Source organism: Mytilus edulis, chromosome 8 (genome assembly GCF_963676685.1).
Source record: "Mytilus edulis chromosome 8, xbMytEdul2.2, whole genome shotgun sequence".
Classification (NCBI taxonomy): domain Eukaryota; kingdom Metazoa; phylum Mollusca; class Bivalvia; order Mytilida; family Mytilidae; genus Mytilus; species Mytilus edulis.
The window spans coordinates 39,606,992-39,626,687 of NC_092351.1; the positions used below are offsets into that span (position 1 = coordinate 39,606,992).

A 19,696-nucleotide genomic window follows, 5' to 3' on the forward strand; every position below is an offset into this window, starting at 1 on the left:
TTGTCTAGAAGAGCTTGGATGTATGATAGCTATCTCACTTATATATTGGATTCTCACTCGTTGTGAAACCTATAGTTTCCAACTATAGTAGTTTTTATTCTGAAACGGCGAATTTTTCCTGCCAATCCTATAGTGCAAACTTAGTTTTCCCAGTGTAGGTTATTTTTTGGTCTGTCTTTCGGTTATGGATTATCATGCTCCCAACTTGGTATCATTTTAGTGCTTGGTATATGAATGTGGTGAGTAAATGTCTCGTTGGAAGTGATACCAACCTTGAGTGAATGCCTCGTTAGTAATGATTAAATATAACCTCAGTTATATGACCGTTTTGAAGGAAAAAAAGAACAAAATTGGAAGAATTTTTAAAATAGATTTATTAAAACACTTTTTAAACCGTTAAAGTGGTACATTTTATAGTAGAAACATATTTATATCAGCAGTGTTGAAAGCCAATACTACCTGATGCATGATCTATGAACAATATCAATTTTAGATTAATTACAAGGCTATCTGTATTATGAAGACTCCCAAACAAACTGAAGAAAAGTTGATTATTGAATTAAAATATTGTAATGGTGTGGATTGGGGCATAATAAAGACGATTAACATAGTATTTAGCTTGCATCCCTCTAGAACCCCAATCAGTTACAAACTTGTTGATGCTAAACAGCTTAATAAACAAGACATTTTGACATTAATTCCTTAAAACTTCTGTTTGTCAAATTGTGGACTAGCCATTTTAGACGACTGTAATGCAAGAATGCATTATATATAATATATAGATAAGTAAACGTGCAATGCCTCAAAAGTAAGTAAGTTAAAGAATTTGTTCTAGGATCCAATATAACTAATAAAGAATAAAACGAATCAAATTGAAAAAGACAGTTATTATATATGTTCCTGTTTATCTTATTCCAAGGAAATATAGTAATGTATATCTACATCTGTTTTATGTTTTGGTTAAATCCTAGTTATATGGTTTGCGTGAAATTCATTGCACTAAGAAAAAAAGAATTAGAATATTATTGTAGAGTTGATATGGTAAACACTCATCCGATCTCGTCATGATCTCGTTCTTGTACTCCGAAGTTTGGTATATTGAAGTGGTCTACTAGACTGGTAATCCTTGGATAATCTCCTGCACCACTACCTGAAGCAAATGAAACCACAATGATGTTAACGTAGATGAAAGTTTTGGTATGGAATGTCAGTTCCAGCGTACTAGATTACAAATCTGCTTTACACACTGTTTACACTTTATTATTGTTTGTTTTTTTATGAATATAAGACAAGAAGATGCATTATGATTGCTAATGAGACAACTCTCCACCAGACAACAAATGATGTAGAAGGTTAGCAACTGTGGGTAACAGTATGGCCTTAAACGATGAACAAAACTCATACCGCATAACAAGCTATACAAGACGCCAAAATGACAAATGTAAACAATTCAAACGAGACATTTTTTGGTCCACCTTTACATCTCATATTTTTCAAGTATGACGGTTCTTTTCCGGTTTCAGTTCGGACGTAGTCTAAGAGATTAATTTATAATGGAAAATGTCAATCTTACACGTTTCGATCTTGAATTATAAACCAAAACAAATAAACTGCATATGATCATTTATTGCATTAGGTTTATGAAGCATGGGTGAATAAAACTGACTATAGATTTTTTCATACGTATAAATCTGTTCCCCGAATACTTTGATGTTCTAAACATGTACTTGTTTTACAGATGTGATGAATGTTTAACTTGAACCTTCTTAACACAGATGATATATGAAATAAACTGATTTAGAAAGTAAAGAAGTAAACTATCGTTTTTTTTGCAGATTTATATCTACAACTTCAAAAACTAACAAATATAACGGGAAGATTGATCAGCTGTTCTAGAAAAAGAAATAGTCTAACTAGTACATGTATTAGTTTACCAGTATTTCTAGGCAAATCACTTAAGCTTGTCCTTAGAAATTCATTTACCAGTTATTGATAAAAAAAAACACGTTTACTCTCTCCCAAGTAAGCTTTCACAAAGAAACTGGTAATTAAATGTTCAGTGATACCAAATTTACCAGTAGATTCTATTAGTGTAAAGTAACTTGAAAAATATGTAGTATGCTAGCCAATGAAACAACTATCTCACATAGTGCAAAGGAACAATAGGTGAACGTACGACCTTCAACAATGAAGAAAATCCATACTGTATTGTCACCTTTAAAAGGGTCCGACAAGATATGATAGAGATTTTGACTTGGTGTGTCTGACACGTTCAATACCATACAAATTCTTACTAATCATCTAAAATAAGCTTACCATATTTTTCACAATTTGCAATCCCCTGTCTGAAGTAATACCAAAACCTTGATCTTTGGACCCACGACACACTCATTTTTGTAAAAGATTTTTTGGACACTCGTTTTATACATCTGGCTTCAAAGTCGTTCCATCCTATTCTGACTCTTTTCACTGTGAAGCCGACTGGGAACCTGCTTGTCTCAGATCGACATGATTTGACCTCGCCGTCGAATAATATCTTTAGGTCAAATCTATCTACATAGTACACTTTGTCTACTACATAGACATATACGTCGTCGAAAATGGAATCTTCTGTAAAAAAAACAAACAAGATAGTTTAACAGATTGGACAGTTTTGCTAATTTACATGCGCCATGTATAAATGCGTTACAACCCGTACTCTGGGATCTCAAAACCATGCAAAACTGAGCTAAGTTGCTTTGGTGATCAGATAAAGTTCAAATTTAGACATGAGAGACATCTGTATGAGGGTAGCCAAATATTAACTCATATGTCAAAAACAAACTGACAATGTCGTTGGGAAAAACAAAAAAAACGACGAAAAGATAAACAACAGTTCACAAAACACAATATAGAAAACTAAAGATAGTGCAACACAACCCAAACAAAACCCAGGTGTGATCTAAGGTCCACAGTAAAGATAAGCAGATTCCTCTTAACATGCGACCACATGTTTTATATTCGATTCTCAAAATGTCTTGTTAAAATGCAAGAGAATCAAACAACGGATCATTACACTAGATTATTAAGCAACGGCTCTCAACACTAAACAACCAAGCAACGGATCACTACACTAAACATTAAAGCAACGGATTACTACACTAAACAACCAAGCAACGGATCACTACACTAAACATTAAAGCAACGGATCACTACACTAAACAATCAAGCAACGGCTCACTACACGTAACAATCAAGCAACGGGTCACTACACTAAACAATCAAACAACGGCTCACTACACTAAACAATTAAGCAACGGGTCGCTACACTAAACAATCAAACAACAACTCTCTACATTAAACAATCAAGCAACGGGTAACTACACTAAACAATCAAGCAACGGGTCGCTACACTAAATATTAAAGCAACGGATCACTACACTAAACAATCAAACAACGGATCACTACACTAAACATTAAAGCAACGGGTCACTACACTAAACATTAAAGCAACGGATCACTACACTAAACAACCAAACAACGTCTCACTTCACTAAACAAGTAAGCAACGGCTCACTACACTAAACATTAAAGCAACGGATCACTACACTAAACAATTAAGCAACGGATCTCTACACTTAACAATCAAACAACGGCTCACTACACTAAAAAATCAAGCAACGGCTCACTACACAAAACAATCATGCAACGGCTCTCTACACTAAACAATCAAGCAACGGCTCTCTACACTAAACAATCAAGCAACGGCTCACTACAATAAACATTAAAGCAACGGATCACTACAATAAACAATTAAGCAACGGCTCACTACACTAAACATTCAAGCAACGGCTCACTACACTAAACATTAAAGCAACGGGTCACTACACTAAACAATCAAAGCAACGGCTCTCTACACTAAACAATCAAACAACGGCTCACTACACTAAACAATCAAGCAACGGCTCACTACACTAAACAATCAAACAACAACTCTCTACATTAAACAATCAAGCAACGGGTAACTACACTAAACAATCAAGCAACGGGTCGCTACACTAAATATTAAAGCAACGGATCACTACACTAAACAATCAAACAACGGATCACTACACTAAACATTAAAGCAACGGGTCACTACACTAAACATTAAAGCAACGGATCACTACACTAAACAACCAAACAACGTCTCACTTCACTAAACAAGTAAGCAACGGCTCACTACACTAAACATTAAAGCAACGGATCACTACACTAAACAATTAAGCAACGGATCTCTACACTTAACAATCAAACAACGGCTCACTACACTAAAAAATCAAGCAACGGCTCACTACACAAAACAATCATGCAACGGCTCTCTACACTAAACAATCAAGCAACGGCTCTCTACACTAAACAATCAAGCAACGGCTCACTACAATAAACATTAAAGCAACGGATCACTACAATAAACAATTAAGCAACGGCTCACTACACTAAACATTCAAGCAACGGCTCACTACACTAAACATTAAAGCAACGGGTCACTACACTAAACAATCAAAGCAACGGCTCTCTACACTAAACAATCAAACAACGGCTCACTACACTAAAAAACCAAGCAACGGCTCACTACACTAAACAATTAAGCAACGGCTCACTACACTAAACAATCAAGCAACGGCTCACTACACTAAACAATCAAGCAACGGCTCACTACACTAAATAATCAAGCAACGGCTCACTACACTAAACAATCAAGCAACGGCTCACTACACTAAACAATTAAGCAACGGCTCACTACATTAAACAATCAAGCAACGGCTCACTACACTAAACAATTAAGCAACGACTCACTACACTAAACAATCAAGCAACGGCTCACTACACTAAACAATCAAGCAACGGCTCACTACACTAAATAATTAAGCAACGGGTTATTACACTAAACAATTATGCAACGTCTCACTACACTAAACCATTAAGCAACGGCTCACTACACTCAACAATCAAGCAACGGCTCTCTACACAAAACAATCAAGCAACGGCTCACTACATTAAACAATTAAGCAACGGGTCACTACACTTAATAATCAAGCAACGGCTCACTACACTAAACAAGCAAGCAACTGCTCACTACACTAAATAATTAAGCAACGGGTTACTACACTAAACAATTAAGCAACGGGTCACTACACTATACATCGAAGAAACGGCTCACTACAATAAACAACCAAACAACGGGTCACTACACTAAATAATCAAGCAACGGCTCACTACACTGAACATTAAAGCAACGGGTCACTAAACTAAACATTAAAGCAACGGATCACTACACTAAACATCCAAATAACGGGTCACTACGATAAACAATTAAGCAACGGCTCACCACACTAAACAATCAAACAACGGCTCACTACACTAAATAATCAAGCAAAGGCTCACTTCACAAAACAATCATGCAACGGCTCTCTACACTAAACAATATAACAACGGCTCTCTACACTTAACAATTAAGCAACGGATCACTACACTAAATTAAACATTAAAGCAACGGATCACTACACTTAACATTTAAGCAAACGGGTCACTACACTAAACATTAAAGCTACGGATCGCTACACTAAACAACCAAACTACGGCTCACTACACTAAACAATTAAGCAACGGCTCACTACACTAAACATTAAAGCAACGGATCACTACACTAAACAATCAAAGCAACGGCTCTCTACACTAAACAATCAAACAACGGCTCACTACACTAAACAATAAAGCAACGGGTCACTACACTAAACAATCAAAGCAACGGCTTTCTACACTAAACAATCAAACAACGGCTCACTACACTAAAAAACCAAGCAACGGCTCACTACACTAAACAATTAAGCAACGGCTCACTACATTAAACAATCAAGCAACGGCTCACTACACTAAACAATCAAGCATCGGCTCACTACACTAAACAATCAAGCAACGGCTCACTACACTAAACATGAAAGCAACGGCTCACTACACTAAACAATCAAGCAACGGCTCACTACACTAAACAATTAAGCAACGGCTCACTACACTCAACAATCAAGCAACGGCTGACTACACTCAACAATTAAGCAACGGCTCACTACAATAAACAATTAAGCAACGGCTCACTACACTAAACATTTAAGTAACGGATCACTACACTAAACAACCAAACAACAGATCACGACACTAAATAAGCAAACAACGGATAATTACACTAAATAATTAAACAACGGTCCATTACACTATTAATCAAACAACGGATCATCACACTAGATAAACAAACAACGGATCATTACACTAAACAATCAATTAACGGATCATTACACTAAATTATCAAACAACGGCACATTACACTAAATAAACAATGAGATGCTTCAGAAGACCCTACATAATTTGTAAAGAAGAAACATACCAAATAGTTCCATGTTGATAATTCTGTTTTTCAGATCTTGAACATCTTTCAACTGTTTTACTGTTTTTCCAAACACATCTATGATAATCTTTTTTTCTTTTCCATTCCTCCGCGGTTTTAATGAACTCTCGTGATGAAACCGGAAGTTAGGGTCTTCATCACATGTTTCTGTTTCCATCGATTTAACTTGTTCTGCACCAGCCCATCGTGGATAGAAATCCCAAATGAGTTCCGAAGCTATTGCTGGAGTTGACTCTCCTTTCGCCCATTCTTTAAATGTTCGGTCAATATGAAAGATCAGTAATCCCGGTTCGCAAGGTGCATCGAGGAACGACAGGAAAGGGTTTGCAATTATTTCATTTCCTGTCAAAGTATAGAAATAACGTTACACAAAAAAAAAACCCTGATCACTGAGAATACGATACAGTTTAAGTGCGCATGCTTTAGAAACATCTTAGTGATTCTATATGACTTTAACGTTTGCATTGTCTTTTCATTTTTATTTTTAAATTTAGAATTACTTAGTAGTGAAAATCTAATTGAATACAAATCAAATATTTGAGTAGACTTAATATTTGTTATTTTAAAGTATCCGGCAGTAGCTTTTCCTCTTATGAAAAAATATGAAATAGCTTTTACAAAGTTTTTTTTGCGTTGTTCTTTACCTGAAAGAAGAAGACATTTTAGTTTGATTATAAATGTATAGTACCTAAGTTCATACTTTCATGAAGGATCACTCCAATTTTCAAATTCAATTATATCTTAGATTTGAAACTCGGACTCAAAATATAGAAATTCGCAATTCGAATTCGTAATCCTTAATTCAAAATTTGAGATTCATAATTCAATATTTAAAGTAACAAGTTGATTTTAAGATGTGAAACTTTCGGGGTAAAACAAAATTAACTGAAAAGTAAATAAATAGAGATTGACAAAGTTCATGGATTATCCAATGGAGTGAATATACGCATTGGCCGTATGGCCTTCAATAATGAGAAAATCCATAGGTTAAGTCAGCAATTAAAAGGCCACCACACCAAAAGTATGGAACAATCCAGTTGAGATAACTAACGGCCTAATTTGAAACAAAATGATTTAAGAAAAACAAAAATAAGACATGAACCAACGACAACCACTGCACTACAGGCTCCGGACTAGGGACATGTACATACAATATATAGCGGGTGTGGTATGAGTGCCAATAAAACAACTCTCCATCCAAGTCACAATTTATATAAATAAATCATCATAAGTAAAGGTACGGTCTTCAACGTGGAGCCTTTCTGACACCGAACAGCAAGCTTTAAAAGGCCCATAAACATTCTAGTGTAAAAACCATTCAAACGGGAAAACCAACGGTCTAATCTATATAAAAATCGAGAAACGAGAAACACTTATGAACCGCATAAACAAACGACAACTACTGAACATCAGATTCCTGAATTAGGACAGGTGCAAACAACTGCAGCGGGATTAAACGTTTTAATAGTGCCAAACCTTCTCCGTAATCTGAAACGAAAGTGTAACATCCCAACATAGAAAGACACACTATAAAATGTCAATTGGAATGGCTTAACTCAATCACAAACATGTTTAAAGTCACCCCTAACCTAGGACAGTGTTGTAACGGTACAACATAAGAACATTTTGCTGATATGTACTTCCCAATGTTTTTAGAACCTTTAGTTTAATAATGTTTTGACTTTCCGTATCCATGTGAAGGTATTGAAAAGTGAATCGAATGTTAATGCAGTAAAAAAAAATGATTTGGTATGTGTTATCAGATTGAGAGCATCAGTTTTATGAATACTTTACTCAAATATATTTCATCGACTGTAAAGCTTTTTTTTATATACACAAAGCAGTCTTCTTAATTATAATATTCGGATATCTCGAATTTTGAAGTCCGATTGTGTATTTCGCTTTTCAAACTTTGATTATTAGATCTCACATTTAAATTCTCGATTGATGCATTCATTACATCTGGTCTGTCGTTGAATGACAACACAGTTATTTATTAGAACATTAGCTTTTTAAATTTACTTACCGGCTACTGCTTTGGAAACTTTTCCAGCTATGCTATGCCAGGCTTTTTGTTCCACATGATTTCCTGATAACTGCTTGTAGGTTTTCCATGTCATGCCACCATGACTTACACCAAGAACGTTGGTAAATATATTGGGAATGTGTTCAGAAATATTAGGTCTGGCTAATGAATATCGCCAGAGTTCTCTGAACGACATTACTTGTGCACTAACGACAGTCACATGAGAATTTCTCGGGAACGTCATAGAATAGACATGGAAACGTTAGTAGTATACGAACGTCACAAACGTTCTTGACAACGTTGGTAAAACCTTCAATACCACACGGAAGAATCGAATGGCTTGAAATGGATTCGAAGTTGTACAAAAGTATTACGGAATGCGATGCCAGGGCAGTCTGGCCTATGGTTAGAAATGTTGTGGCAGCTCAGCTTATGGGTAAGAAACGCAAAAATACACATTATTTGTTTAATTATTACCGCATTTTTGAAAAACAAGTTAATGTAAATTTTCGTTGTATTAAATTTTCATTGCGGGTATTTTATATATGTTTCAAATTACTGGTTCTGCTGTTATTATAATAAATTGTATGTTTTATGTTTTAATGTAAGCTGTGCTATTGAATTGAGGTACTTTTGTACATGTTATAACTTGTGTTTTTGCATTATACAAGTTATAACATGTACAATATTTTTGTACATGTTATAACCTGTACAAAATTGCAACTTGTACACGACATATAAACAACTCGTCTAAACATCAACGCAACAATGTTAGATCTGTAAATTTGCTTTCGCAAATTGTTTGTTCTTCCATCGCCGGGATTCGAACCCATGCTACTGAGATATCGTGACACCAAATCACCTGCATTGTAGCCGTCCCGCTAGACCACACGACCACCTGGGCTTCACAAAAATATAGCTTTCGGTGGCCGTGTGTTACCTTTCCTCGTCAGTTTTAATTTAGCGTCGTACTACAGTACATGATATATAAGGCATAGAGAGATGTTATTGTTACAGATCAGCTCAATTATATAGTAAAGGATCCTACAAATTAATGTTAGATACAGTCACAGAAAATAATTATATTTATAAGTACGTCTGAGTCAGTGACAACTCTAAAACAGATTTATCCATCGGATCACCAGCAATGATGGTGATACATGGTTGTGTACATTATGTATATACAACTCGTCTAAACATCAACCCAACAATGTTAGATCTGTAAATTTGCTTTCACAAATTTTTTGTTCTTCCCTCGCCGGGATTCGAACCCATGCTACTGAGATATCGTGACACAAAATCGCCTGCATTGTAACCGTCCCGCTAGACCACACGACCACCTGGACTTCATAAAAATGAAGCTTTCGGTGGCCAGGTGTTACCTTTCCACGTCAGTTTTAATCTAGCGTCGTACTACAGTACATGCTATATAAGGCATGAAGATGTTATTTTTACAGATCAGCTAAATTATCTATAGTAAAGGATCCTACATTTTAAGCAATACTTTGTACATGTTATAACATGACGAGGTACGTTTGTACATGTTATAACATTTACATAATCGCAACATGTGCACGACATAAAAATGTATAAGAAATCAAAGAATCTCAAAGTTAGAAATAAAGAGATTTAACCATTGTCAAAAACATTGGATCTGTAGCCGTAGTACAAGAAGCAAAAAAAATAGTACTGTAACTGGGTTGCACAAAGACCTTTTTATATATTTTCTAGTGCTGTCTCATTCAACACGTCCTTTTATAATAAGAAGATGTGGTATGATTGATAAGGAGACAACTCCTCCACAAGAGACGAAAATGACACAGAGACCAACGACTATAATAGGTCACTGTATGGCCTTTAACAAATAACATTTTTAGCCTAATTTAGAGATAACTATATAGTTTTGCTGGTATTTAACATAAATTCTTTTTTAAACAATTTTATTTAGGACCAGATGTAATTCCTATTCCGTATTTGATGGATGCACAATATTACGATCATGGTTCCATAATAGTCAAAGAATCGCTTTCTAAAATGGAAAGATTGAAAGGTGTAAGACCCGGAATTATAACAATAGGAAGGCTTAAAGATTTTATTGATGATCCAAAAGATACAAATTTAAAGGAATGGCCAAAAACAAAGAAAGCCTCAGAACGAATGAATCCAACTTTTACATTTGAAGAAACAGCTTTAAAAAATAAGTTACGTAAAACTGTGACAGTTGAAATAGATGCATGTGAACGATACACCATGGAGAACATCCCTGGAGAGGATGATGTCACGGTAGGATTGGATAATAGAGGTTAGTAAACTAAGGCTGGCAAGGATTCTATTACGGTAAATTAGGGATTTCAAGAACACGATAGTTTTAAAATATCGCCACAGGCGTGTGGAGCCTGCACCCTATTTTATTTTTGGGGGACGGGAGGGTTGGTCAATTCTTTTTAAATGTATTTATGTGTTTTCCCCAATAAATTAAAGTTTTTCCCACGGACGTGTGTTGTTTTACAAATGTTCTGTTAAGAGCAATAACACATTCAATACAATTACTTATAAATATATCAAGATTTTTTAAAGATTTTTTCTTTCTTTTGCAGAAAAAGATCAGAGATAAATACACATGTTATATTTCACTGAACTTTCAGATTCTTGTGACCATAGTAAGGTTCACGCAGTGTATTTTTCTAAAATACATAGCAAAAACTACATAATTTCATTTTACATCTGCATCCATTATTTGATCAACTAAAACGTAACTTAAGCTTAATATCTGATTTGGGAGTTTTGGAACAAAATATTTGTTAAAAAACTATTTCTTGATTTATTTTTTCTCTAAGGGAAGGGAGGGGCCCGAGGTGAATAAAGATTATGGAATACTTGTCCCAACAGTACTAGTTCACATCTTAGGTTCTTGTACTACAAAAATCAAGTATTGTTGATATTCAAGTATTGTGGTTATTCAGGTATTGTTTGTTATTCAGCTATTATTTGTTATTCAAGTATTGTTGAGTGTTCAATCATTGTTTGCTATTCAAGTTATTGAAGAAATGTTTGTTATTCAAGTATGATTCAAATTTGTTTAGTATTCAAGTATTGTTTAATATTCAAGTATTGTTTGGTATTCAAGTATTGTTGATATTCAAGTATGTCTGATATTCAAGTATTGTTTGTTATTCCAGTATTGCTTGTTATTCCAGTATTATTTGTTATTCACGTATTGTTTGTTATATTCTTTTAGGATTTCAGTATGTAAACAAGATTTATCTGGTATACGAGGTTTGCTATGCAGACAAGATAGCAGTGACCGTCGGGATAGGGAATGAAACCGACAGAGTAGAAATAGATCAACGAGTTCCTATTGGCTTCAAAATGCGAAAATACAAGCTTAAAGAAAATGGCGCACTCGGGAAGCCTACAGACCAACCAAATAAATCGAAGTTCGAATGGATAAAACGAGCGCACTTCCGGAATCCAATGGATGATTTACCTGATATACCTGATGAGTGATCAAATTTTTGTTAAAAGATTAGATTCAAAAGATATATGATTTGTATCTGACTTTTCTCTCTTATGATTTTATGTCTAAGCAAAAAGTTACCTGAGCATGCTGTTACGCAAACTCTACTGTTCTTATAACTTATTCTTCTTGATGTTAATTTATCTGTTTTATCCATTCCTTTGTATATAATAATTAATTGTAATAATCTAATAAATGAATACGCAATATGGAAAGTGTTTCATCATTTACACAGTACATACACATTCTAAAAAAATAACCATAGATTTGTCATCGTATTTGTACTAGCAGCACAAAAACTGATGACGCATGTTTAGCAGAATCTGCTTGCTCTTCCGGAAATCACTACCAGTTTTGGGTTGGGTTCATGTTGGTCGGTCTATTTTACGTTACGTTTGTACTGCTACATGTCGTTCGATCGTTTTTCGTTTATGTCATGGTATTTTCAGTTTTGTTTTTAACTTATGAGTTATGTGGATAATACTTTAAAAAAATCAAAAAATCTTTGAGTTCTTGATAACAAATTTTGGCATGGTTTACATGAACTGCTCTTGTTTAAATAGTGATGAATTTAATTAATCGAGTTCGCTACAGCCGATTTCGATTTCAATGAGTTTGCAGCTAAAGGTAATATATTTGGTTAGCTTGCTTGCTAGCTGAACCGTGAAGTCATTGTTAGGTTAGGTAAACTATTCTTCTTTAAGAATAGAGTAGTCCGACAGATAACCAATCTATGTGTCTTTATCGGACCACAGATGAATTATCACGTTGTGATTGGTTAAATGCCGTCACGTGGTGACCCCCTATGAGACCGTATGGGGTTAATAAGTTTCATATGGGGTTCATGACGCGTTAATGGCGACGTCATCTGTTAATGTTGTTGTGTTTCATTGTTTATTTTTCAACAAAACGCCGCAAAAAAAGACCAGCGTTCGATAAATTCGTTATACGGTTAACTACTGACCCCCTACGGATCCATAGAGGGTGAATAAAATTCATAGGGGACTCGGCCTCCGGACTCACCCCCTATGGATTTTACTAACCCTCTATGGATCCGTATGGGGTCAGTAGCGAACCATATAACTTATAGTAGGACTAGGCTACATCGAAAGGAGGGTAGTTTACCTTGCCTATCAATGATTTCACGGTTCAGCTAGCAAGCAAACTAACCAAAGGTATTACCTTTAGAAACATACTTATTGAAATCGGCTGTATAAAATACCGTTTACAAAAACATTGAAAATATATATGTGCATAGTCCTTTATATTTCGGGTCAAAAGGAATTATATATTATTCACTAGTAAACATATAATTCTTACTTTACTCCATCCGGTTTGTCATAGTATGATAAGGCAAAATGGCTTATTTGGCAACAAACGTAACCAGCATCAACAACAGTTGAAACAGTGATTGTAATGAGGTCTTCCCACCTTTCACCAACTTTAACCGTACACTTTTCCAAGTAGGATATATCCAACCGTATAATATTTTTTATGTTTTAGAGTTATCGCAGAAAGATGAACTTATTATTTTTTTCCGACGTAGTCGGTATTAGTTTCGGTTTGTGACCTTTGAACTTAAGAACGCTTAACTATGGCAACAGAATACGCATGCTCGAAAATCCTTTATGTGATTGGACAAAATGCTGTCATGGTGGGTGATTTGGTTGTGTTTGAAAAAAACGTCTCGTTAATTATATCGTGATGGAAAGCAAGTGAAAAACTATAAATATTTGAACTAGATCTTACAAAGATTTATATTTTTAAAATAATTGTTTCTCCAATAGCTCTTTGTATCCATGACAGCTGTTTATTCGGGACAATTATATAATTTTTAATGTAAACTTTGTTGTACGAAAGTACATGACTTTTAGAACGCACCTACGCATATGAGATTTCCGCGGGGTTTTGGTGAATGTAAACAGAGACCGAGAATACTGAACACAAACAGAGAAAACGTTATTTAAATTGTAAATCACTTATTTAAATATAATCGGAATATTCACAAAACAATTTCTTTTGTTGGTAATTCATTGATTTTTAGATAGTTAGAGAATTGTTGTTCACAAGATGAAGGTTTGTAGTTACATTCAGATGGAGATTTAATTAAAGAGGTCCTGCATCATTAAGTCATTGTGCTTCTGAAGGTTATCGAAATGATAGTTTTGAACATATACTCAAATTTAAATACGTCGGATATCTTTTTTTTAAAGATAGTTCTTGTTAAATTTAGTTACCGTTTCTCTGGTTATTCTGTTAAATACTTGGACTTAAGAGGTCCATCCAAATGTAATAAGATGTGTTCCTCTATTTGTTCATGACATGAGTGGTAAGTTAGTGTAACTCATAAATCGCAGAGCTGTTCGTCGTTAGTCATAGCTAGAGGCTTTTGACATGAGGTCCTTGGTCAATAAGTATGACATCAAGGTCAAGGTCAAGTTTCAATGTCATCTTATGAAGTTTGAACTTTGCTATGTATCGCTTGTTATTACCTAGATGTGACTAATTGTCAAAAACATAAAGTCTGACTGAGAAAGGCATTACTTGCTCTCATTGCTGCTTAGCAGAATATTACAATGTCTATATGTCAATGAGACATGTTTCTTCAACAATAAGCAACACCCATACCGTTCAATCAGATATAACAGGCCCAACATGACAAATTGATAAACAGATTTTCTCGCTGTATTGAAGACCCATTGGTGGCCTTCGTGTGTTTTCCGCTCTTTGGTCGGGTTGTTGTCTCTTTGACACATTCTCAATTTTGAATAAAATAAAGAAACCATAAATTGTATAGAGAATGTTGTTATCGTATGGAGAATAGAATAGATACTTTTTGCTATCATTGTTTCATTCACGGAGGTTACATTATATGATGGTAATGCTACACAGTGATGATAAACACTACAATTATATATGAATATTCAACCTGCTTTGAATGACACACAGAGACCGGTATTTACCAAGTTAGTAGGCTTCAGGTAGCACTCCACAGTTAGGTGTGTAGTTTCGCATTTTGGCCCCTGTGGATTTTTCAAATATGAGAGCTAGTGTGCAATTAAATTCATTTTTGGATAGCTGAGTATTAAAATAGCCTTTGTATTGGGTTTATATGAACATCAAGAGTATGTAATGTATGTAATATAGGCTGTTTTCTGTATGACAGTCCGTATTTGCATGTCCCTACCATACATTGGTCCGGCAATTATTGTAATGTTTTTTTTCCAACTTTTTATCGCACGAACTTTGTGATTGGATTTTACGAAAAAATGAGGCGAAAGACACCCATTTTTTATTTGATCATTAGGAAGATTTATGAAAACAGTTTCTAAAAAGGTATTACTCAAAGGCATTGAAATTCTAGTTTGATCCAAATTTTGGGGGGATATGTGACATGTCCACCCCCTTTTTTGCAATATTTTATGGTAAATAAATGCAGAATGTTGCCATGGATACACATAAAAGTAATTTATTTTCACTCTTTTAACTTTTGAAAATCAAATCTAAGGAATATACTGATTACATACATATGCACATGTACAACACAAACAGTTAGGTTACATGTAATGTATTAGAAATCCAGGAATAGGAGATGATAAAACATTTTGTGGCTCATTTTTAATTTTATTTTCTAACTGTGGAGTGCTACCTTATGGCACTTCAGAAAGCACAGAAATGCACTTTTTAAGATAAAATTGACCACAAATCTTTAGTCTTTTATGTTCTTGTTTTAGTTCTGAAGGTAAAAAATCTGCTAGAAATGCAATTTATGTTTATTTTGTTGTTTACTGTCCTTAGCAACCAAATATACACATTTTGTATTTAGTTCAAATATATAATCTTAAATTAATCCTAATTCTATCTTATTCATTCTTATGTGACGTCATTTTTCATTTTTTGATGCTCTGTTTTACTAATTCTAATGACGTCATTTTTTCGTCATTTTTCAGTTTCAAATAGGACGTCACTTGGCGTAGAGGTTTAAACGTATTCGGATGTGTCTACTTTTGTGTTTCAAATGTCTGGTTATGTAAATGTATTTCAGTTGTTTCCTGTAATTAGTTAATACTTCAGCTTTATCATGTACATCTTTTGAATATTCATTTTATTAAATTTACTGTTTGCAAAAGTATAAATTACTCTAAATTATAGGGATTTTCTGGTAACTTAACAGAAAACCCTTGCCGTTTTTGGCACAACCTTTTTGATCTTTTGGTCCTCGATGCTGTTCAACTTTGTACTCGTTTCGGCTTTCAAACTTTTGTATCTGTGCGTCACACATAGGTCTTGTGTGGACAAAATACACTTCTGTCGTATTATTATATTAAAATTTTGAACTTGTTGCCTTTTGTTGGCTGTTGTTCGTGTGATTCTTTGTCAATTGTGTTCTCCAATTTATTTATATTGTAGTCCTGTGTTGTCATTTTGATGTTATATTTCACATGGCCATAAAAGTGCGAGGTTTGGCATGCCACAAAACCAGGTTCAACCCACCATTTTTTCCTTTAAAAATGCCCTGTACCAAGTCAGGAATATGGTCATTGTTATATTATAGTTCGTTTCTGTGTGTATTACATTATAACGTTGTGTCGTTTGTTTTCTCTTATTTTTGAGTGTAAATTCACATTGCGATAAGACGTGTCACGGTACTTGTCTATCCCAAATTCATGTATTTGGTTTTGATGTTATATATATATGTTATATTTGTTATTCTCGTGGGATTTTGTCTATATGTGTTACATTTTAGTGTTATGTCGTTGTTCTCCTCTTATATTTAATGCGTTTCCCTCGGTTTTAGTTTGTTATCCCGATTTTGTTTTTTGTCCATGGATTTATGAGTTTTGAACAGCGGTATACTACTGTTGCCTTTATTTGACACTTTGACATGTTGCGGTCTTAAATTTGTACTCCATTAGCTTCGCCATTGTAACCAAATATTGCGCTTTATATGATATCCTCATAATGTATCGCTTTATATTTTTGAATGCGAATAAGTCAAATAAACATTTTTAGCAGGATTTTGTATTATAATTTGGCATTAATTAAATTTAATGATGCCAGTACTGCTAGAAATTTATACCCTGCTTGAGAGCTTCTAAACCATGGTTAGGTATGCTATTTACAGCAAAATTGACCTATAAGTGCTTTCAAATACCTAAAAATTGTACAATTTGTCCTCTTTTAAGGCAATTTTATGATTTTAAATTAAGATAATGGGAAAAGTTTTAGAAATTTACCCAAAAATGAAACAGACTTGAAGTTTTTCACTATGATTCAGCATTTATTTTTAAATCACTTTTTGTCGCGTTTCAACATCAACTGCTAACCTTCATAAAATCTTTATTACTGAACCAATTCTAAAAACTAAGGTACCATTTTCATCGTAACAGCTAGTAGAACATAGAAAATATAATAAAAATTGAGGAAGGAGGGGAAAAATTTCACCTTAAGGTAGCACTCCACAGTTAGGTGTGTAGTTTCGCATTTTGGCCCCTGTGGATTTTTCAAATATGAGAGCTAGTGTGCAATAAAATTCATTTTTGGATAGCTGAGTATTAAAATAGCCTTTGTATTGGGTTTATATGAACATCAAGAGTATGTAATGTATGTAATATAGGCTGTTTTCTGTATGACAGTCCGTATTTGCATGTCCCTACCATACATTGGTCCGGCAATTATTGTAATGTTTTTTTCCAACTTTTTATCGCACGAACTTTGTGATTGGATTTTACGAAAAAATGAGGCAAAAGACACCCATTTTTTATTTGATCATTAGGAAGATTTATGAAAACAGTTTCTAAAAAGGTATTACTCAAAGGCATTGAAATTCTAGTTTGATCCAAATTTTGGGGGGATATGTGACATGTCCACCCCCTTTTTTGCAATATTTTATGGTAAATAAATGCAGAATGTTGCCATGGATACACATAAAAGGAATTTATTTTCACTCTTTTAACTTTTGAAAATCAAATCTATGGAATATACTGATTACATACATATGCACATGTACAACACAAACAGTTAGGTTAATGTATTAGAAATCCAGGAATAGGAGATGATAAAACATTTTGTGGCTCATTTTTAATTTTATTTTCTAACTGTGGAGTGCTACCTCACTAAAAGGCACATATCCAGAAATCAACGCCACTTTGCTTATTTGCATATTATACTAAAGAAATCGGATACGGGTCACGGAAATTATATTGAAATGATAGGGAATTTTGAAAAAATATCTCTTTTAACTTTATTAAAGTGATAGACTGGTTCCCGGGGCAGAAAATAAATATACACAACAATATACACCATTGAAACGAAACATAATGACTGTTGTTGCAAAAATCCAGGTTCCTGAGCTATTTTAAAAATCGAAGCTTTTAACATTGCAGTATAAAATACAGGCTAAAATGGCTGAAACGTCAAATTTGCAAACTTCGTGTCGAAAATTGGCTAACAAGGTCATCAGAAAAACAGGTTGCCGGGGTGAAATTTAGAATAAGCAAGTCCAAACCTTGTATGTGTAGTCATTAAACTCTAGGTTCCCACGTAAAGTGAAAATGGCCCTATTTCAAGAAGAATCAACTCACGAAAACACGAACAATTGACTAAATAAATTCGCGTTCATTGTTTTGATTTTGACCGCCTGACAACTTTACGGAAATACCAGAGTGATTATAATCAAGGACTCTGTGACGGGCAACTTATAATATCCGTGTTTTAAAGATTTTATTGATATCAAGCCATATTACAACAAATTACAAGTGCCAACCTAAATCAATATTGATATCAGTTAATTCAGATCATCTACCTAACACTAGTACTGCCAATACTTATTACAACATCTTGAGATATAGCTATCTACTACCGCTTACACTCTAATACTTATATTATACTAAATTATATGTGCAGTCTGCCTGGAATGCCAAGCTAACTAACACAATAATTAATAACAGTATACTATATATATAATAGCAGGTGAACCAATTTCAAGCATGGAAATAAATAAGGTCGCGAGACCGTCAAGATTAAGAAACCCACCAGTGATATATACGCCAAGTAGTATATACCAAGGAAAATCACAGCAAATGTCGTACAACTTAAATGCAAGAAAAGCGCTAGATAAGAAAATGGACGCTGCTGAAAGGGAACTGGAAATAGAAATAACATTGAAAGCTGGAACCCTAGTCATCACTTGTAATGCAGGGACATATGAAGCACTCTAACATGCCATATACAAATACTATAGCGAATCCAAAGAGCTAAGTTACAAACTACATACAAAAACAAGTAAGGCCAATATAGGCAGCTCTAGCAATCAAATCATGACTGTTGAAGAGTCGTTATCAATCAAGTTCAAGAACACAACTAAGTCCAAACGACAACTATACCGTATCAACATGTTCAACACAACATGCAAAATAGATGCTAATGGGTATATGCTACAGGAATTTATCTCCAAAGACCTGCACACCATCTGTGAGGACTTCAAGGCTGACAAATCCTACAAGAATATAAACATGCAAATCAAGAACATCTGTTTAACTGCTAAAGAACAGCTAGATAAAGCAAATGGTCTAAACAACAATGGAAAAACTGTAGACAAAGGGACAATCAAATCAGCTGATACTGCAGTGCATACTACAACAACATGCGAGATCAACCCAAACCAATACAATCTGCTCAAAAATAGACCAAACCATTCAGAATGACAAAATCCTAGCAATTGATGAGAACC

General features: G+C 34.4%; 2 protein-coding genes across 2 annotated transcripts; one reads left to right on the top strand and one right to left on the bottom strand.

The window, feature by feature from the left end:
* Window positions 1-356: 356 nt before the first annotated feature.
* LOC139485527 (uncharacterized) lies at window positions 357-8,687 on the bottom strand. The gene is made up of 4 exons (XM_071270072.1): window positions 8,448-8,687; window positions 6,401-6,763; window positions 2,317-2,610; window positions 357-1,150 (listed from the first exon to the last, which is right to left on the bottom strand). Exons 1-4 carry the CDS (start codon window positions 8,641-8,643, stop codon window positions 1,050-1,052), a joined length of 954 nt encoding a protein of 317 aa, XP_071126173.1. The 5' UTR covers window positions 8,644-8,687; the 3' UTR covers window positions 357-1,049.
* A 32-nt stretch (window positions 8,688-8,719) lies between these two features.
* LOC139485528 (uncharacterized protein C11orf42-like) lies at window positions 8,720-12,173 on the top strand. The gene is made up of 3 exons (XM_071270074.1): window positions 8,720-8,883; window positions 10,396-10,749; window positions 11,686-12,173. Exons 1-3 carry the CDS (start codon window positions 8,793-8,795, stop codon window positions 11,952-11,954), a joined length of 714 nt encoding a protein of 237 aa, XP_071126175.1. The 5' UTR covers window positions 8,720-8,792; the 3' UTR covers window positions 11,955-12,173.
* Window positions 12,174-19,696: the final 7,523 nt, after the last annotated feature.